Here is a 21188-nt window from a genome sequence, read left to right as displayed (position 1 = left end):
ATTCTAGTTAGTCCTGTTAGGCCAGGAATCTGCGGTGAAGATTATGGGGGTGGTGCTCTGAATTTACATTTTAAACTGGCTCCCCCTGTAATTCTTAGGCAGCGGCACTGTCCTAGGAGATTCAGACAGAGAAGTTTCTCCAACAAGAAAATTGAGGTCTGAGCCAGCTCTGGCTGTGCCTTGAACTGGAGTTGTCTCCACCCCCCAACCCTGTACTGTTTGGCGACTGTGGCTGGGTTGCCAGGGGAACCAGGCTGTGTAACTTCCTGGCTTTGGCGGTTTTCCCCCCTTGGCCTTATCTCAGCGTCCGCCACCCAGTCCAGGCCTGTGCCGGTCACGTAGGAGGAGAAGCCGGTGCCAGGCATGTGGAGGCGTGTCCAGGGCACCAGGGCAATGCTGACCCAAGAACGTGGGGCAGGCAGGAAGGTGGAGATGAGATTTTTGAAGTTGGGAAGGCTGCAGATTTATTGATGACTTTCTTCTTGGCCTCAGAGTTATCTGCCCAGGGGGAAGGAGGCCAGGTAGGGAGGTTAAGGGAATCGGGAGGTATGACCAGCATGAGGCTCTCTCTGGCACTGTTCCGCCCATAGTGGGGAGGGCACCAATATCAGAGGGTGATACTGCCCTACTGGCCTGTGCGCTCTCATCTTTCCCTCCCCTCTTCTAGACCCAGGGACTCCAACCAGCTACAGGCATCACCCGGCAGTTCTCACTTCCATTCTCACCCTAACCATCTTCTTACCCCAGTTTCACTGCACCCCACTCTTGCCTTGGTGCTCACAGTCTTTCTCCTTGGCCCCAGATTTCTTCTTGTCAAACTCTCTCTCCTATCCCTGTCCCTTGCCTGGTCTCTCAGGCTGTAGCAGGAAGGCTCTACAGTTTTTAAGAATGGGAAAGAGAAAAAGAGTTTTGAAGAAAGCAGGAAGGCAGTAAATTCCTGGTGGAAAATAATTCATGCATTTAAGTATTTATTTGTGTTTTAAGCCATACTTTGTTTTAGAAAGACTTGGGGCAGTTTGAGAGTTCAAATATTCCAGGAAGGGGGTTGTGAAACAATCTCTCAGGCTTCCTTGCAACTTAGAGGATTTACAGTCTGATTCCTGGTCATGTTTATACGACACTGAAGACAAAAGGCATTCCCTCCTCCCCCAGTATCCCCCTGCTTTGTGGGAAGGGAAAGGGAAGAAAGCCACCAGGCAGTATGCAAACTGAGGTTTCAACCTGGTTTGCCCTTCACAGCTCCTCTCTTCTGGGCTATTATCCATCTCAAAGATGAGGGAACAAGACTCCGGTGGTTGGGCAGGTCACCTAAGGCCTCTCAGTTATAAGCGGCTGTGCTTGGGGTCAAACTCTGTTGGTCTGGCTCCCAAAACTTAGTCAGTCCTATCCTTCTTCACTGTGCTGCCTCAGAAGCACGGGTCATGGGGAGAGCTCCCTCCAGGCTGCCCTAGATAGAACTGTGGGCTCTCAACAGCCTAGGAAACAGTTTTGCTTTAGCAAGACCTGAGTGGGCTTCCTAGAATTCCCTTCACAGGCAGGTGTTACCCCTAAGAATGGAGAAGAAGCTGCCATAGGAGGCAGGCCCAGAGGAGGGAAGTGGGGTCCTGGAGAAATGCCAGAATGTGTGCATATAGCGAAGGATTTCAGAGAGAACAGGAGTGTAGCAGACCCCCACTAACCCACAACTCCATCCACTGAACACAAAAGCTTCTACAGGAATGCAGAAGCCCCATCTTTTTTGCCCATTGGACATGTGTGGCCCTGCTCCCCACTATCCCATGTCTAGGGTCTGCAACTCTGATCCCTGTGTTCAGAAGTACAGGTTCCTAAATGCATTTCAAAGAGACAGAGAAAGAATCAGAGTCTCCTTTCTCATGTTCTTAGGCAGGAGACATGGTCCACTGAGAGGCCAGACTTTTCATTTTAACCAAATGGCTCCCCTGGGTCCTGTCTCCCAGGCTCCTCCCATTTAAATGTGCTGATTCATCAGAGAGTCAAAATTCTTATCCCTCTTGCTTCAGCCAACATGGGGAGCATTTCAGGAGACCAGCCGGATCGGGCCTGCCTAACTCAGCACCCCAAGGCCCTGTGGGGTGGGGAGGAGCTATGGGAGTCAGCCCAGGCCTTGGGCTTTGCTCCCAGCCCTGAGGCACCCAGCAAATCTCTCAGCTCTGGGCTCCTGGCCAACAATCCAGGGTTTACTCTGAGACTTCACTGGGAGTGGCGACTTGGTAGGAAGGGTCAGGCAGCCAGAGGTGGGGCTAGGGTTGAGCAGAGAATCCGGACCTGCCCTCTTCCTTAGGCGACTGCAGCCAGCTGTCCCCCATTGTTCTCACCCCTCAGCTTGCTGGGCGTGAGAATGCTGGAGGGGGCAGAGCAGAGGAGGAGAGTGAATAGAGAGCTTGGGGGTCGGAGTAGAAGGAGGGAAATCCCAAAGATGCACAACAAGTAGAGAAGAGAGGAAGAAAAGGAAGGGCACAGGGGAGAAGGTGGAAGAGGGCAGTGAGGGAGGAGCTGGCAGAGCAGCTGAGGCTGGGAGGTGAGAGCAAGGGCCCCTGCCCAAGTCCCATCGGACATGGCTGGGCATTTGAGCCAAGTTTTGCTGAGAAGGGAAAGGTTGCCTCCTACTTATCAGGGGCGGAACTGCTGGGTTTTGTGAGGCCTGGAGTCTGGGAAGCCCCTGCTAAGAAAAATGATACAAAATTAATTAGAGGAGTAAACACTTAATTCAGAGAAGGTGATGGCAGCCCACTCCAGTAATCTTGCCTGGCAAATCTCATGGACGGAGGAGCCTGGTAGGCTGCAGTCCATGGGGTTGCTACGAGTTTCACTTTTCACTTTCATGCATTGGAGAAGGAAATGGCAACCCACTCCAGTGTTCTTGCCTGGAGAATCCCAGGGTCGGGGGAGCCCGGTGGGCTGCCGTCTATGGAGTCACACAGAGTCGGACACGACTGAAGTGACTTAGCAGCAGCAGCAAACACGTAATTAGAATAGTAAGTCACAACAAATTATCCATTAAAAAAAAATCTGGCAAATACTGTAAGCATCATGACATCTGGAAGAATAAGATACATAAGGTTAAGAATACATAAGAATAAGATACATAATAATAACATAAGATCTGTATGAATTTCTCAACCACAAATTGACTCTTGCCATGGGTGCCCACCATCCACCTCTGCAAGGACTGAATCACGTGCCGCTGCAGCTACTGACCCTCAACACCCCCCTGAAGGAGTTCAGGGCGGAGAACAGAAATGAGGCCCTCTGTGCTCCTGGAAAACTGGCAGGACAGCTCTGTAGACTAAATTGGTCTTGAGTCCAATTCTTCCATCTCCTCCTATCTAGAAAAACACTACAATCCTTCTTAGTGACGACTGTTTCTTGTGATGAGCAGAAGCTTCAGGAGACTCTCAGAACCTCTCTAAAAAATAAACGTGTATACCTGTGGTGGATTCATGTTGATATATGGCAAAACCAATACAATATTGTAAAGTTAAAAAATAAAATAAAAAAATAAACGGGCTTGATTGCCTGTCTGCCTCCTTTACCAAGATCACATACATATGACCTTCCCCCTTTCCTCTTTGGAGCAGTCTCTGGGAGCTCTCTGAGGTGCTGTCTCCTGGGCTGCAGTCCTCACTTTGCCCCCAGTAAAACTTAACTCACAATTCTCACGTGGTACACTTAAGTCAACAAATTCGCTGCCTGAAACAAGTGAAAAAAGCCTTTACCTTTTTTTGGCTGCTTATTTTTTGTCTCTCCACATGTCAATGGCTTTATAGTATTAATATTACTTTTTAAAGAGAATGGGCTTCCCTGGTAGCTCAGCCAAGAACTACCAGTTTTTCCTCTGGCGTGATTTTGATCAGCCCTTTTATTATTGACAGATTGGAATGTTTCATTCATTTCAGTTTCTTGTTGTATCAGTTTTTTGATTGCTGTCAAATTTGAGAAATCTGTGAAATTTCTTATATGAGTTGTAGGATTTGAGGGGATGGTTCAGTACATCATCTTAAATATTCTTTGAGTTGATGGCACTCACTGACCAGACTGTCATACCTCATTTTAGTGTACTAATGTGAATTTTATGCAGTCACCATCAGTGTCAATCTTTTATGTCAAACCAACAAGAAATTTAACATTTCACCAATATATTCATGTGATTTTCCCCTCTGGTTAATTGTATTATTAAACAATCCAGGCACTTGTTTATTCTGTTCAAAATTTTTTCTATTCTTCTTATTGAATTGGGGCTTCCCAGGTGACTCAGAAGGTGAAGAATCTGCCTGCAATGGAGGAGACCCAGGTTTGATTCCTCGGTTGGAAAGATTCCCTGGAGAAGAGAATGGCTACCCACTCCAGTATTCTTGCCTGGAGAATCCCATGGACAGAGGAGCCTGGTGGGCTACACAGTCCGTGGGGTCACAAAGAGTTGGACAACTGAGCGACTAACATTTATCGGATTACCTTTTTTGATAATCTGAAAATTTTTGTTTCAATTTGCTTCTTGGTTTCAAAATAATTTTTACTGATTTCATGGTTCATTTTTATTACTTTTGTCTCATAAATCCATTAATTTCTTTTATTGAGATATAATTAACATATAACATTGTATTAGTTTCAGGAGTACACTACAGTGATTCCGTATTTGCATTTATCGTGAGATTATCACCACAATAATTCATCACCATGTATAGTTATAATTTTTTTCCTAGGATGAGAACTTTTAAGATCTGCAACTTTCAAATATACACTATTACTAACGATATACACCATGCTGTACCTTATATCTCCAGGACTTTTATTGTTTTTTGGCCATGCTGCATGGTGAATGGGATCTTAGTTCCCCAATCAGGGATGGAATCCATGCCCCCCGCTGTGGAAACGTGGAGTCTTGACCACTGAACAGCCAATGAAGTCCCAGGACTTATAACTGGAAGTTTGTATTTTTTTACCCCCTGTTCTGCCTCTGACAGTCACCAGTCTGTTCTCTGTACCTATGAGTTCTCTATATTTTAGATTCCACATATAAGTGATACCATATTGTATTTGTTTTTCTCTATTTGACTTATTTCACTTAGCATGATGCCCTCAAGGATGACCCATGTTGTTGCAAATAGCAAGATTTCAGTCTTTTTAAAAAAAACAGTTGAATAATATTCCATTGTATATATACACACCCAATATTTTCTTTATACATTGATGGATATTTAGGTTGCTTCCGTGTCTTGGCTATTGCTGTGGTGAACATGGGGTTCATATATCCTTTTAAGCAGTGTTTTCATTTCCTTTGGATAAATACTCATAAGTGGAATTGTTGGATCATATGGTAGTTCCATTTTTAATTATTTGAGGAACCTCTATACTGTTTTCCAAAGAGGCTGTACCAATTTCCATTCCCACCAACAGTGAACAAGGATTCCCTTTTCTCTACATCCCCAGCAAAACTTATTGTCTCTTGTCTTTTTTCTTAATTAATTATTTTTTATTGAAGGATAATTGCTTTACTAGCTCTTGTCTCTTTGATAATAGGCATTCTAACATGTGTGAGGTGATGTCTCATTGTGGTTTTGACTTGCAATATCATATTGAGCACCTTTCCATGTACCTGTTGGCTGTTGTATGTTTTCTCTGGAAAAACATTGATTCAGATCCTCTGTCCATATTTCAAGCAATTTTTTTTGACTGGGCTGTGTGGCATGCAGGATCTTAGTTCCCAGGCCAGTAATCGAACCCATGCCCCTTCGGTGGAAACTCCAAGTCCTAATCACTGGAATACCAGGGAATTCCCTCAACCTTCTTTTGAAGCTGCGTTCATGCTAAGTCGCTTCAGTCGTGTCCGACTCTTTGTGACCCCATGGACTGTAGCCCACCAGGCTCCTCTGTCCATGGGATTCTCCAGGCAAGAATACTGGAGTGGGTTGCCATTTCTCCAGGGGATCTTCCCGACCCAGGGATCCAACCAGCATCTCCTGCATTTCAGGTAGATTCTTTGCCGTCTGAGCCACCAGGGACAAAAGCCTGGGATGCAATTCCTTTACCCTGCATTCCTTCGTCCCCCTTTTTCCTGAGTCAACCTCACACCTTTTCCTCAGTGAGGCAGCCTGGGTTGAGAACTTTTGAGTTCGGACAGTTAACTCTCTTGGCCTTAGTCTCCTCTTTGGTGATGGGGATAATAATTCCCTCCACACAGATGGGGCTGTGAGAACTGGGTGGAAAATGCAGAGGAAGTATCCAGCCCTCAAGGGACTGCTTACTTCATCTTCCTTCCTCTCTGGGCTCCAGGGAAGAGGCTGGGGAAGGAAGGGTGCCTGTAGTAGGAAAGCCCAAACCCTTCCCCCCCCACCCCTCGAGCTGGGAGGACTGTCCCTGGAAGGATAGCTACTCTTGTCTCCCCCTCCCTCTGATCTCACCTCCAACACTTTCAGCCTACCCCACTCCCTCAATTTGTCCGAAGGATCCCAAAGGAGCTAAGGCTGGGAAATCTGGGGAGGGAATGTGAAGCTTGCCAGAGTTGAGTCCTTTTAAAACAGCTGGGGGTGACCTGGTTTCCCTTCCCCCACTCCCCTGAAGCTTGTAAACAGCCCTCTGCAGCCCTAACTCCACGGCCAATCCTTCAGCCCCGAGTGTGTCACAGGAGGCAGTGACTGGCTCTGCAACACAAAAGTCAGGGTGGAGCAAACTCCAGAAAGGTGGACTGTGGAGAGATGTCTAGGGGTGGGGAAGTGGCTCATAGGACTGCAGTTACCGCTTCTTTTTGGTCCAGGAGTTCAGTTTATCAGTACTTGGTCGGGTGGAAAGGTTTTTTTGAGGCTTGGAGCAGGTATGGCTGGGGGGACCAGTTCAGTTTTCTCCCTGCAGGTTGGGAGGGGGTAGAGTTTAGTCTCTAAATCCTGTCCGACTCTTGCGACCCTATGCACTGTAGCCTGTCAGACTCCTCTGTCCATGGGATTCTCTAGGCAAGAATACTGGAGTGGGTTGCTGTTTCCATCTCCAGGTAATCTTCCCGACCCAGGAAACGAACAGGGGTCTCCTGCATTGCAGGCAGATTGGGAGGCAGAGGTGCCAAACCAAACTGCGAAAATCGTAAAACTCCCAAAAAGCTTTCCAGAATAGTACATACAAACCGGGAAGCGTTAAAAGGTGCGTTCCCTAGAGCCAGGTCCATAGATTTCGATTTCAGATAGTCTGGTAGAATCTACATTTTATTTTGAATAAACTCTCCCAGGTAATTCTGAGCTGGAGGTGTGAAGTCAACATTTTAAGGAACTGCTCCTTAAACTACATACATATCCTCACTGCTGGAAGTCCTTTCTTTGGTCAAACCAGACTGCTGTTTTGAAAGTTGTTTCGGGGGATCCTGCTTGCTTCTCTGCAGACTAAATTCTAACCAGGGTTTGGCTTGGCTCCTCACACTGGGGCAACGGTAACCATGGTAACCTAAATGGGGAGTAGGGGGAAAATCGTGAACCTTGGCTTGGCTCCTGGAGGGGCTGGCAGCAGTTAGACCCGGACCCATGCTAGGCCCTTGACAATTTGGATCTTGACCTAAGAGTTCAATCAAAGCAAAGTGAAGAAGAGCGGGGCGCTCCAGAGAGGGTCATTCTTTCAGAGAGAGGGTTCCCTGCTTCAGCGCCGGCGGGAATGGACACAGGCAGAGAGAGGCGCGGATTCCTGAAGCCACTGCGCTCGCCCCTCCGCCAAACTGGAACGGAGAGGCGGGGCCGGGCCGGGCCGGGGGCGGGGCCTGGACCCAGGAGCGCGCGTTCTTGGTTACTATGGTAACGCGTCAACACCCTGAGCGGAAGTGGTGCTGTGGGCTGCAGACGCGGTGGAGGCGCCGAGCTGGGGCGTGCGGCTGAGATGGTGAGGTCCCGGGTGTGGAGAACCTCGGATGGGGACCTCACGTGTTTTCAATTGTGTTGGGGTTCTGGGCGGGGAAAATGAGGATCTGCGGGGGGAAAAGAAGTTGGGTATGGGGGTCAGAAGGTCCAGGAACAGGGATGACAGCCCTAGAAGAGGTTAGGGAAGTCCGGAGGGGGATCCAAGAGAGAAATAAGGAGTGGGATCGATCGCGACTGAAAATGTAATCTGGGGCTGAGCCGAGGAGCTGGAAAAGTGCTGTCCCAATCCTCATCCCCCTCCCATCTGGCTGTGGATTGTGGGATGTGATGTGGAAAAACCACTGGTGAGGAGGCCAGATAACAGGTTATGTTCTGCCTATATGGACCTATGTGCAAAAGAGACACCAGATGCCCGGGTGGAGAGCACACCCAGGAAAAGGACAAGCCTTCGTCTTTGTTCAGTTGACAGGTGTCACAGTTAAGTCAGGGAAACTCCACACTGCCCTGTGCCCACCCTGTTCCAGCTGCGTTCCAGCTCTGTCTTGATGGATTTGAGCTGAACACTCAGGATCTCAGGACACGTGGCACTGCAGTTTTGAAAGGGCTGCACTCTGTGTGCAAAGTCAGGGCACCATGTCTGACTAGTAGTGCCACAATATGTAAGTCACCTAATGTCCCCGAACCCCAGTTTTCTCTTGTTATTGGGGGTCTGGGTCACTCATAGGTACTCAACAAACATTTGCAAACGAATAAGTGAATGAATGAATAGGGTACCAGATTTGAAAGTCCCTGGAAAGGGATTGGGGCTTCCCTGATAGTTCAGTTGGTAAAGAATCCACCTGCAATGCAGGAGACCCCAGTTGAGGGATTGAGACTGGTCTAGCAGGCCTGCAGTTCCCTGGGGTGGACAGGATGACATGAGGGTTTGGAAGGACAGCATGCCTGGGAGAAGGAAAGAAAGTAGTGTCTGGGATCCAGGGAGGATGGTGTGGTCCCTAAGGGATAAGTGAGGTGGGGCAGAGGGTAGGTGTTGGAGCCTTGGGTTACTGGAAATAACCTTAGAATTTCTGGGTGCACACCCTATGGCAAAGGTAGCTCCTTCAGTGTACTTGTGGACACACTTCATGCTCAGAGGTCACTCTGCTTTTCTGGGACTAAGTGTGGTTCAAATTCAGGGTCCCCAAGTTGGAGTTTCTAGAAGAGCTTTGTTAATGATAAAATCAACAAATCTCTGGAGGAGAGCAGTTCCCAACTTCTGAGGACTCTCTGCAATGTTGCAGCAGGGGTCTCCTTTCACTTATGCTTTTTATGGTGCATATTTATCCCTGGATCTCCATATTTATCTCCACCCGGGGATCTAGTGTCTCTTTTGCACGTAGGTTTGTGGGCCCGGTGCTATGTCTGTGAGGTCCTAGCATTGCACTTGGCATCTAAGGGCTCACAGGAAGTGTTAGTTCCCTTTTTCGCCTCTTTCGAAAATGTCTTATCTCCAAGTCAAATGAATCAGTGAGTTGCACCTGTTTAGACTTGTGGGCTTCAGCTCACCCAGATCAGGGATTCCCCATCCAAGGGCCACTCAGAGTGGGGCTTTGGTTTGTTGACTGAGCCCTTCTGAAGTCCCTTGGAGAGGACAGGGCATATGGGCACCTTTGAGAAGTAGTGGGTCAAGTTAGTGATCTCTGACCTTTGGCAGGCTAGGGGTGTGTGTGTGATGCTACTTACTAGCTTTTCAGGCTGTTTGGAGGAGTGGGGAGACAGGGTCACAATTAGGCACACCACTAGGACCCTTACAAAAATAATAAATAACATCCCCCAGAAGGAGGGACAGGGCCTCAGTGTTGAGTAGGATGTCATCTTCAAATGGTACCCCACAGATGGCCAACCTGGTTGTATTTGAGGAGAGGGAGGACCTGAGTGAAAGGCAAGATGCCTGGTACATGGGCATCCCCACCTTCTTCGTAACCAAAGTCTACAGAAAAGGAGGTAGAATCAGGTCAAGAGCGTGAAGCCGGTGGTGAACCTATGTGTGAAAGAAACTAGGTCCCTGAGTGGAGAGCACACCCGGGAAAGGACAGGTCTTCGTCTTTGTTCAGTTGCCAGGTGTTACAGTTACACCAGGGAAACTCCACGCCGCTCTGTTCCAGCCCCGATCCAGCTCTGTCTTGCTGGAATTGAGCTGAACATCCCAGATCTCAGGACATCTGGCACTGTAGCTTTTTAAGGGCTGCACTCTCTGTGTTCAGAGTCAGGGCACCAGGTCCACTGCTTTGTTTTGTAAAAATAGTGCCCCCTTCCCCTATCTCAGCCATAAAGAGAGTTACCTTTTCAATGCAGATCATTATTCAAAATGAGAAATACCTTAAGATGCTAATGCTCACCTGAAATTACTGTTAAACATTTTGTGAACTTCTTTCAGTGACACATTTCGGTTTCATAGGAGCGTTTTTACGGCAATACTTGCATATTTCATATAATCTACTTTCTTTTAAACTTGATACATTAAGGAGATCACCCTGCGTTTATAATGATGTGAAAATCGTATTCTGGTTAACCAGTTAATCTTTCTGCATCAGAATCTCTCCTGGAGCCCCCAGCAGGGGCTGAATTCTTACAGACATAGGATGGGATGCTATTTGAAGAGATAAGGCATCAGCTAGGTCACCAAAAGGAAAATATAAAGGTTAGGGCTGGCATCTTTTTCTGTCCCAATCCTCTTCTTCCCCAATCATCCTTGTCCGCTCAAAGGTCTTTCCTTTCCTACCAGAGATGCTTTCCCTCAAGGAAGATGAACACTCTAGGCACAGCTCAGCTTCTTGGGGATATTTATAATTTGTTAAGTCATGCAAGAAATAAAACCAGCCCTTCACCTCCTGGAAGAACCTCTTGGCTACTGCCTCTGGCCCAGAGGGATCTAACTTTCCATTTCTGCTTGTTCCTTCATTTTTTCTAGTACTTTTACACAGTGACCTCCCTAATCCTTCTTGTTGCTTTTGGCAAAACTGGTTATTCTAACCCTGGTGTAAGGCTTGTGGCTTCAAAGTCAGCATTTCCCCAGTGAGGTTTCTCAGCCACCCAACCCCAGAGCTCAACGCTTCCTTCTGCTCTGCCAAGCGGCTGCTTTTCTGTGGTCATCATCTGTTTTCCTTCCTCTGTTCTGACTTCGAGGCTCAGGCAGTCGAGTATTTCTTGTGTGACTTCCTCTTGACCTGGGTGCCAAGGGCGTAGGAGGGAAGTGACACAGTCCCAGCGCTGGAGGATCCTACAGTCTGGTGGGCACCCGAGCCTGAGGGGAAGGCTGCAGGAGCCCTTGGAAAGAAGCAGGAAAACAAACGCAAAACAACAATAATGCTTTCCATCTGTGCTCCAAAGCCTTTTCATGTACGTTATTTTCCCCAGCGCAGACCACATACGTGATGTGGAAAATGTGGAGTGGTGGTGTATTCTGGAAAGGCTTCTGTCTCAGTCTGGTCTGCAGACCCCAAGAGGTCATCTTGCTTGGTTTCATTCATTCGTTCTTCAGCAAATGCATATCGAGGTCCTGCTACATCCAGACTCTGCACCTTTCCCCTTGGAACTGACACCATCTCTTGTGATCCAATGCCCTCATCATTTCAGGTTATTCCTTAAGCTTTGCCTCAGTCCCACCTGTTGTGGATTCTAGTCATTCCTTCTTATTCTATTTTTGGTGGAAAGGGGAGTTGTTGCTCCCCACTCTCCATGTAATAACCCTTCAGAGTCTGTTATTAGGCATCCTTGGGGCTCCTGTATTTACCTTTCATGAATTAAAGCTTTTCTGCTCTGCTGTATTGGGGCTGACAGAGGCTGTAAAGCAAGGCGCCCTCTGTGACCCTTCTGCTGACTGTGCCAGGCTGGGAGGGAAGGGCACACACAGCCATGCTTGTTGTGTGGAATGGAGCCAGCCAGAGAATAATTGCCCGATTTGGTGCGAAAACCTGCCACAGGTGGAACAGGTGCTGCAGGGAGTTCTCTGTGGTCATGGCGGATTAGAGAGAGCATTCAAAACATATCGCCCAGTGTTTAGTGACCTGGAATTCACGGTCATTTCCCTGTTCACCCTGTCCCCCTGATGGCTGCTCATTCCCAGGGTTGGTCGACCTGACGCGTCCAGCCCTTTGCACCAGGGTCTTCCATCTCCGAGAACTGCAGGAGATGGGGGCTCCTCCAGAATGAGATTTAGGGTAACCCTGGAGTTGTCCCACAGTCCTCACAGAAACCGCCCCCTGGAGACAGACTTCTCTTTAGGCTGAGCTGAAGTGGGACTGACCTTGGGGAATGGAGGTTGTGTTAGTCAGGGTTCTTGGTTATAAACAACAGAGCCAGAACTCCAATTTAGGGAGAAGGGAATGTATGGAGAGGATTTTGGAGAGTGCACAGAGTTCACGCCAAGGCTGGGCAGCTAGGCTTGGAAAATGAAAACACACAGGAACTGCAGCCAGAACTGAGGCTCAGATCACAACCCGGCACTGGCCTGGCAAAGACCCTTGATGCCACCCCCGGGGCTGGCACTTTATCGTGGCAGCTGCTCCTGGCGCCCTTATCAGCATTGCCCCAGACACAGGGAGTGACTGCCACTGCTGCCTTTGTCAGAAGGGGTTTCCATGTTCCCCTCTTACATCACTAGTTCCCTATTCATTGTCAGGCTTGGGGGATCTGATGGCTCACCTAGGTCCTTTGCCCAGGCTTGGAAGGCAGCTGTCTGATGTTTTCAGCTTCTACGCTCAGAGATGATCCCTGTCTCTTTCAGCTCATTAGATGGGAGAGACAAGGATCCAACCTAGAAGAGTACTGGATGGCTAAAAACTGACTCATGCGTGTTCAAGGGGTTCCCCCAGTGGCTCAGTGGTAAAGAATCTGTCTGCAATGCGGGAGACGTGGGTTCGATCACTGGGTCAGGAGGTTCCCCTGGAGGAGGGCATGGCAACCCACTCCAGTATTCTTGCCAGGAAAATCGAGTGTAGCCTGGCGGGCTACAGTCCATGGGGTCGCAAAGAATCCAATATGAGTGAAGTGTCTGAGCATGCCCGCACGCACACGCACATTCAAGCAGTCCTGAGAGTGAAAGAGCCTCGTGGTGGACACAGCTTCAGGGTGGACCTGTTTGCCTGATTGTAGCTGGTAGTCGTTCAGCCACCAAAGTTTATCAGGCACCTGCCGGCTTTTCAGCGTTACTGTCCTCGGGTCCCTACCGTAACCTTGTGAGATGGTGGGGACATGGAGGAGGTCAGATGGTAGCATCAGCTGTGAAGGGGGCTTGGTGTTCACATGACGAGGTTGGAGGTGACGACACTGCCTTTCTGGAGAGGACAGCCCATGTGGCCTCACAAGAGACTGCTTGCGGGAAACGAGAACTGGGCTGACACTGAATCATCCTCCTGCCCGCTTTCCTTCCCTGCTGTGCAAGGGCTTGGACTTCTTCAGCTCAGAAACCTCAGAAGTCCTCCTTCTTGCTGGGCTGGTGTCCAGGGAAGCCACTGCTCCTGTAGGGCGTCTCCTGTGTTTCAGGATTTACCCAGGTGCTTTCCCATACACCCACCCAACCTTCCCTCAGCATGGGCTGGCGAAGCGTCTACCTTGCCCGGGGTGCAGATGGCGGTCGGTACTGATGAGCCCAAATTTCTGCCTCTCCCTGCAGCCATTAAGCACAGCTGGCGTGCTGAGCTCTGCCTCTACTGCTTCCAACAGGTCAAGGAATAGGCCTCGCTATCGGACCAAAGCCCTGAGCTCCGAGGTGGATGAGAGCCTTTTTGGAGCTATCAAGGTAACCGTGCCTCAGTCCCTCCAGGGAGCTGTCACCAGGAGCTTTGTGACCTGAACAAAGCTAGCTCTGGACAGGTCACTCCCTCTCCCAGGGAACTCTCAGACTGAGGGCAGTGGGGGTTTCTGCGGCTCCAGTGGACAAGCTCAGACACTCTGTGGGGCCCATGTAAACAGGCCACCTGGCTTCCTCTGCCCTTGAGATCTTTACATCTGTGCACCATTTGAAGATCTGTTATAATGCTGAAGGGAGGCTCAACTGCTGAACCCTCAGTGTCTGCTCTTTGCTCAGAGAACGCCCTGTGATGGAAACATTTGAGTGCCAGTGGCCCAGGCTTGCAGATATAGAACAACATAATTGTTGTTCAACATAATCCCCCCTCCATCCAAGAATAGCGCAGAGTAGAACACAAATCATCCTTCTTTCCCAGTTGCTCAGCTGAAACAATTACTTTGCTTTGGAAAACGAGCAAGTAAATATTTATTTGCAAATATCAGCCAGTCTAAGAGGCTGATGACTAGAGAAGGAGAGCCAGAGAGTTACTTGGAGTGATCTTGGTTACACATGACATTCAGAAGGTGGGAAGGGAGGAGAGAAAGAGAATGAGATGTAGAGAGAAGAACGGTGAGAGATTGAGAAAGAAAAGGGACAGTGGAGTCGTTAAGAGAGTAAATCCTAAGAGTTCTCAGCACAGAAAAATTTTGTCTGTTTTTTTAAAATTTTGTATTGATATGAGATGATGGTTGTTCTTTAAACTTACTATGATTATCACTTCATGATGGCAAATCAAATAGTTATGCTATACCTTAAACCTAAACAGTAGGGTCGTCTAGTCAAGGCTATGGTTTTTCCAGTGGTCATGTATGGATGTGAGAGATGGACTGTAAAGAAAGCTGAGCGCTGAAGAATTGATGCTTTTGAACTGTGGTGTTGGAGAAGACTCTTGAGAGTCCCTTGGACTGCAAGGAGATCCAACCACTCCATCCTAAAGGAGATCAGTCCTGGATGTTCTTTGGAAGGACTGATGCTAAAGCTGAAACTCCAATACTTTGGCTACCTCATGCGAAGAGTTGACTCATTGGAAAAGACCCTGATGTTGGGAGGGATTGGGGGCAGGAGGAGAAGGGGACGACAGAGGATGAGATGGCTGGATGGCATCACTGACTCAATGGACAGGAGTTTGAGTGAACTCCAGGAGTTGGTGATGGATAGGGAGGCCTGGCGTGCTGCGATTCATGGGGTCTCAAAGAGTCGGACACGACTGAGCGACTGAACTGAACTGAAACAGTAGGTCAACTTTGTCCCAATACAACTGGAAGGGAGAAAAAAGAGAGAAAAAAGTAGAGGAGAGGGAAAAAGAAGAAAGACACCAGTAGTGGTTTAAGCACTGGCGTGAACACCACTGGCTGCAGGTGGACCAGGGAGAGAAGAGGTGATGTCTCCCCTTTGTTGCAGTTCAGTTGCTAAGTTATGTCCAATTCTTTGTGACCCCACGGACTGCAGCACACCAGGCTTCCTTGTCCCTTACTATCTCCGGGCGTTTGCTCAGACTCATGTCCATTGAGTCAGTGATGCCATCCAACCATCTCATCCTCTGTTGCCTCCTCCTCCTGCCCTCAATCTTTCCCAGCATCAGGGTCTTTTTGATGTCTACACTTACCCTTCATTCTTCTCATTGTGAATTAAAAAGGACTTTCCAGATTGTTCCAGATGGGTGTCTTTCTGCCTTTAGAAGCTGTTTCCTATTGACAAGGGAAAGAATCAAAGCAATTCAATTTCGCTTACACTCATGTTGTTTATTTGTCTTGAGTCCATGGGGACTCTTCTAGCTAAAGTGAAGACAGGTTTGGAAATGGCCGACTTCTCCAGATTTAGTCCTGCCGGCTTGCCAGAGAGGGCGGCTGACACACAGCCTATTCCTGGTTCAGTCTTTTGGGCTTATTGTTGGACCAGAGTCTCGGAAGCCTCCCAGCCGTCAGCAGAGGGCAGAAGCGGCCTGTGACCTGACTGAGTTGAGCCGCTGGGAGGCAGAGATGGGCACCAGGTGGCAGCAGCATTCCGGGAACGGGTGTGCACAGAGCCGGCCTCCAGACTGGACGGACCTCCACCTGAGCCGTGCCCTGCCTCCACTCAGGATCGCAGACACTGTGTTCCTGATAAGTGAAATCCTCTCCTGTGTTAACAATTCCCTGAAACAAATGATTTCATTTTCTTGTTATCTAACTCCTTCACGGTCAGAAAGTTGAAAAAAACTCATGTATCTAATTTGTGTTTTCTTTGCTGAATTCTAACTCACTGACTGCCTCACCATATTAGATTTAAGGGCAGATCCACCGGGCCATATTTCTAACTTACCCCATAGGGCTTTTTTTCGGGGGGAATCAAAGTAAATGAATTAGAAAGAATTAAAAATAACAAATATCATAGATTGAATGTGTCCCTAAGGAACTGTATGCTAAAGACCCTCGATGTGGTCCAGGAGAGCGAATTAGTTTTTCTTTTGTAAATGATGGGGGGAGAAGAACGAAGAGACCCCAAATTTTCATTCCTGATGGTTTCAGGTTAGGAATGGACACACACTAGCAAACCTCTCCCTGGGCCTCCATCCCTCTGGGAGTATCTGCACGAGTTATAGAGAAGCCTTGCTTTCAGAAGAGCTGGTCGGTACAGAGCACATCTGGCCGCCACGCTGCTTGCTCAGTGCCCTGGCTACTCTGGGTGCTCCTGCAGTCTGGGCTCCAGCTGATTTCCCCTGACGCTGGATGGGGTGCAGATGCCACCCTCCGCTAACCAGCAAGAAGTGGGGTGACCAGCTTCTAAGCTGCCCTTCCTTACCCCCCAGCCCCTGACCCGGAGTGACAGCCCCATCGTGCTGCTCCGAGATAAGCATGCCATTCGGAAAACTCTCACGGCGCTGGGCTTGGACCACAAGCCGGAGACCATCCAGCTCATCACCCGGGACATGGTCCGGGAGCTAATGTGAGTACCCAGGGCACGGAGCCCTTCTGTGAGGACCTGTGTGGGGGGACGGGGAGCCCACCTGGTCTCGTCCTGTCACTGTGGACCCCACCTCTTTCCTATCCATTTCCTGCCTTTGGTTTCTTGGTTCTCGTTTCTTCTCCATTTTGACCTGCTTGTCCCCGCCTTGTATCTATTACTGCCACTGCCCTTGATTCCCAGCTACTGGCTACTGTGGGTTCTATGGGGCTGGTAGAGGGTAGATGCTTGGGGAGGGGGGTCCCTTCTGAGCCCTGAATAGTGCACTTGGTCGGGGAAATGTCCAGATGAGTCACTTCCTTCTGGCCAAATCCAGAATCTGAAGCAAAGGAAAAACTGACCAGATGCCTAATTAGTCCCAGGGCTTCTTCCCAGGCTCTGAGGCCAGAAGAGGAAATTCCCCAAAGCTCTGGGGTTCCTTTGGGATTAGCTCAGCACGGCTTCCTGACTGGAGCAGCTCCCTTGCTTGGGCCCCTTATGTGGGGTTAGGCCCAGCTCAGTCACATGAAGGGAGCCAACCCTGTCACTCAGAGGTTTAGCTCTTCTGCTGGTGCTCCATTCTCTAAACTGTTCTTCCAACTATGGCTCCACTCACTAAAAACTTGAATTCCCAGAAGATGCATCCTGTGTCGCGATCTGGGGAGGCACGGCTGGTCCACAGATCCAAGAGCATCGTCTGGTCAGCTCTGGTGTTGAAGGACCAGATGCGGTAGCAGCCCTGCAGACACGCTTGTGGCCCAAGAAAGGGCTCCTTCTCTTTATTTATTTGTGTATTAGCTGTGTCGGGTGTTAGTAGGGGCGCACGGGATCTTCCTTGAGTCCTGAGGGATGTCAGGTTCCAGCGTGCGCAGGCTCAGTAGTTGTGGTGTGCTGGCTTAGTTGCTCTGCCAAATGTGGGATCATAGTTCCCAGCCAGGGAATGAACCAGCGTCCCCTGCATTGCAAGGCAGAGTCTTTTTTTTTTTTTTAACTTATTGTTAATTGAAGGATAATTGCTTTACAGTATTGCATTGGTTTCTACCAAACATCCACATGAATCAGCTATAGGTTTACGCATGGCCTCTCCCACTTAAACATCCCTCTCACCTCCCTCCCCATCCCATCCCTCTAGGTTGTTACTAAGCCAAAGCAGATTCTTAATCACTGGACGACCAGAGAAGTCCCAAGGGCTCCTTCTTGGACTGGTCCAGTCCTAAAAACACGTTGGAGGTGAAGTCTCGGGTAACTTGTCAGGGTTCTGAGAACAGCTCGAGATGCTGTCTCAGATTCACATCATTCCTGGTCACTCCAGATCACAGGCTGTTTGGGGCCATAGCACCCAGGGGAACACAAGGTCTTGGCTAAGCCTCAAGGGCACTTACTCATGTGTCCACCTCCTGGACACCTCTCCCCAGCCGGTTTTACGGGATGAGGTTTTACTTCCTGCCTCAGACCATCTGCGTCTGTTTGCCATGTGCCTGTTAGACGCCTCACCCAGAAGCAGCTTTATGCCCACTCCTCTGCTCCATCTCCAATGTATGTCATCTGTTTGTAATCATTATAATTACCTATTGGTTTGTTGAATGCGTTGGGCAGCTAGAAAAGTCTGTAGACATGTCTCTGGCTATTGTTGATTTTAATTAATATTTAGGGTTCAAAGCTTCCCTCTGGGCTGGAGGCACAGGGGTGGTTTCGTTTCTCACTGGCCTCCACTTCATCCTCGCTGGGCGTGCCCTTGCCCTTTTTATGTCATTCTTGAGGAATCATCTGTTTTAAAAGTTCAACGCGGCAGCTTTATTTTGAGTCCTCACTCTGTGCCCAGTGAGTGCTGGGCCAGAGACCGGGCTGCCCATGGGGTTACGACAGAGCCTGAATCCTGCAGGAGCTTGTGATCTAGCAAGGCAAACAGATGTTGCCCACAACACAGGCAGGGACAGCGGAGGGGAGGAGGTGGGTGTGTATGCGTACATGGGGGTGGGTGCAGAGGAGGTAACGTGTGACCTGGACCTTTTAGACAAAGTCCTTAAAAATGTTCCTTTTTTAAGCCGGTAATGCTACTCTAACCTTGCCTGAGACCGCTTCTTCCCAGTGGACCCATTCCGCTGTCTCTCCTGCCTGATTCTCTGAGGCAGGATGGGCAGTGATGGGGGTGGGGTAGAGAGCAGAGCAGCCTGCAGAGTAGTGCTAAGAGCTCCCCCACCCCGGCCCCCACCGCACACCCCCTGCCTAATTTTATTCATTCTTTGTGTCAGCATTCCCACCAAGGACCCTTCCGGGCAGTCCCTTATCATGAGCCCTGAGGAGTTTGAGCGGATCAAATGGGCATCCCACGTCCTAACCAAAGAAGAGCTCGAGGCCAGGGAGCAGGCCTTCAAGAAGGAGAAGGAAGCCATTGTGGTACCTACCCCCACCCTATCTTTGCAGAGTGGGGGTTGAAGAGAAGGGCTGGGGAGAGGCCGGCCTCCCACAAGACTGGGAGCTTTAGTTAGGGGACCCTGAAGTAAGGTGTGAAAGTGCTAGAGATGTGTTACAGAATAAAGATCTGGTGGGAGCAACTGTGGGGCCAGGGGAGGGGTGAGGACACCAGGCTGGGAAACCTCTGGGCTATGACAGTGTGATGGGGTGATGTGAAACTCATCTGAGGTCACCCACAGCAGCCAAGCTAGTGCCCAGGGCACGGAGCACTGGAGTAAGTCCCCGCTGATTCCAGCGTGGCTCCCGTAGGACACGGTGACCACACGCAAGAAGATCATGAAACAAAAGGAAATGGTTTGGAGGAACAACAGGAAGCTCAGCGACCTGGAGGAGGTAGCCAAGGAGAGGGCCCAGAACCTTCTGCAGAGAGCCAACCAGCTGCGGATGGAGCAGGAGGAAGAGCTGAAGGATATGAAAAAGGTGGGCTCTCCATTCTCCTTCCCTCCACTCATCTCTCTCTCTCTTTTGACCTTGCGTCTCAGTGTGCAGGATCTTAGTTCTCTGACCGGGGACTGAATTCATGCCGTGTGCAGTGGAAGTACAGAGTCCTGAGCACGGGCCCACCAGGGAATCCCTCCCTCCTCTTCTCTGTTATTCACACGCCTGAAAGCATGGGCTAGAGATGGGGTGCAGGGTTGAAAGGCGAGGGGCTGGCCTTGGCAGGCGAATGGAGTAGATTGGGTCGGGGAGAGCTGCACCTACGGAGTGCCTGCTGTGTGACCTTCAGCAAGTCACTTGCGCTCACTGAGCCAAACTTTCTTTGTTTGTGAAATGAGGGTGGCGAAACTACTAAGCAGCATTATTAGGATGAAATATGCTAATATACAGGAGATACTTTGCGAACTGCGGGTTGAAAAATACCTGTTGTATCTTTATCCTGCTAGTTCAATTCTGGCCACATACGATGGTGCAGACAATGGGGTTGTTTTTGTTGTGCTCAAAGTGCTTCCTTTAGCCAGAGCATAAAGACCAGAGGCTCATTTGAATTCCATTGTGTTACTCATTTGCATGTCGTTCACTTCCTGGCCAAATGAAAAATGCTGACTCCCCAGCCTCTTCATCCAGAGTTTCTGTTTCTCAGGTAAATCTTCTCTCTTTAATGCTTCCTTTTATTTTCCAAAGCTTTTACTCCACAGCTCTTATTGATTGCTTGTGATTTTTTCATCTCCTTATGTGTCAGGTTGGGCTCTTTTAGCTTAAAAATCTAGTGGCTTGGCCTCTGCAATAATGTTTATTTTCCTAAAGAGTAGAATGGGGGTGGGTCTTCATTTGAGGTTCAGGGGTCCCTAAGGGGACCATGAACTTCTAAAGTTTTATGGAAACTTTGTGTGTATAGATGTAAGTGAATTTTATGGAGAAGACCCATAGCTTTCATCTTATTCCCAAGAGTGATCCATGACCTCCCACCTCTACCGCAAACACTAGACCCAATGCCCTGAAAGATGCTATTGCTTTTCTGGGCTTGTGAGCACTCTTAATGGGATTCTGCTCCCATTTCTCCCCACTCCAGTTTCCACATCCCTGTGGTACATCACTCCACTCCCCGCAACCATCCCCATCCTTACTCCCAGACCTAGTACCACAAGTTCAATTCCACTCTCCAGATCATCCTCAATGCCAAGTGCCATGCCATCCGGGATGCCCAAATTCTGGAGAAGCAGCTGATCCAAAAAGAACTGGATGCAGAGGAGAAGCGGTTGGATCAGATGATGGAGGTGGAGCGGCAGAAATCTGTTCAAAGGCAGGAGGAGCTAGACAGAAAGAGGAGAGAGGAGAGAATCCGGTAAAGAGGTGGTTTTGACATTTCCCTCTTTAAGTCTTTTCCATGTGTCTTTAGGTCCATATAGCCTTTCAGAGAAGAAGGACATGAGAAATGGTCATTATAATCCTTTGTTATTATCACAAAACTTTTATGGAATGATTCAGAAAGCCACAGAACTTTTTTTTTTTTTAAATTTTTATTGTGTATTGAAGTATAGCCAATTAACAAACAATGTTGTGATAGTTTCAGGTGAACCACGAAGGGACTCAGTCATACATATACATGTATCCATTCTCCCCTAAACTCTCCTTGCATCCAGGCTGCCACACCACACTCAGCAGAGTTCCAT

General features: G+C 48.9%; 1 protein-coding gene across 8 annotated transcripts in view; it reads left to right on the top strand.

Annotated features, from left to right (window-relative positions):
- The first annotated feature begins 7781 nt into the window (after positions 1–7781).
- The window catches only part of CFAP45 (cilia and flagella associated protein 45), a 29280-nt gene continuing 15873 nt past the window's right edge, over positions 7782–21188 (top strand). For 3 of the 8 annotated variants that reach the window (XR_015161237.1, XR_015161238.1, XM_086393537.1), the window contains exons 1-6: positions 7782–7872; positions 13504–13629; positions 16469–16605; positions 18855–18999; positions 19327–19497; positions 20682–20860. Coding sequence is in view for 5 of the 8 variants with exons in the window: in XM_086393537.1 (XP_086249663.1) it covers positions 7870–7872; positions 13504–13629; positions 16469–16605; positions 18855–18999; positions 19327–19497; positions 20682–20860 (761 nt within the window). In the remaining 3 variants the exon portion in view is untranslated. Of the gene's footprint in view, positions 7873–13458; positions 13630–16468; positions 16606–18854; positions 19000–19326; positions 19498–20129; positions 20159–20681; positions 20861–21188 lie in introns of those variants that run through there. The other 5 variants (XR_015161239.1, XM_086393538.1, XM_086393540.1 and 2 more) reach the window with 4 other exon arrangements.

This window comes from Bos grunniens, chromosome 3 (assembly GCF_055505025.1).
Source record: "Bos grunniens cultivar Pamir isolate PY7600 chromosome 3, Bosgru_T2T1.0, whole genome shotgun sequence".
In the NCBI taxonomy this organism is placed as follows: Eukaryota; Metazoa; Chordata; class Mammalia; order Artiodactyla; family Bovidae; genus Bos; species Bos grunniens.
Note: the sequence above shows the minus strand (reverse complement) of the source record. Positions and strands in the feature narration are given on the sequence as shown.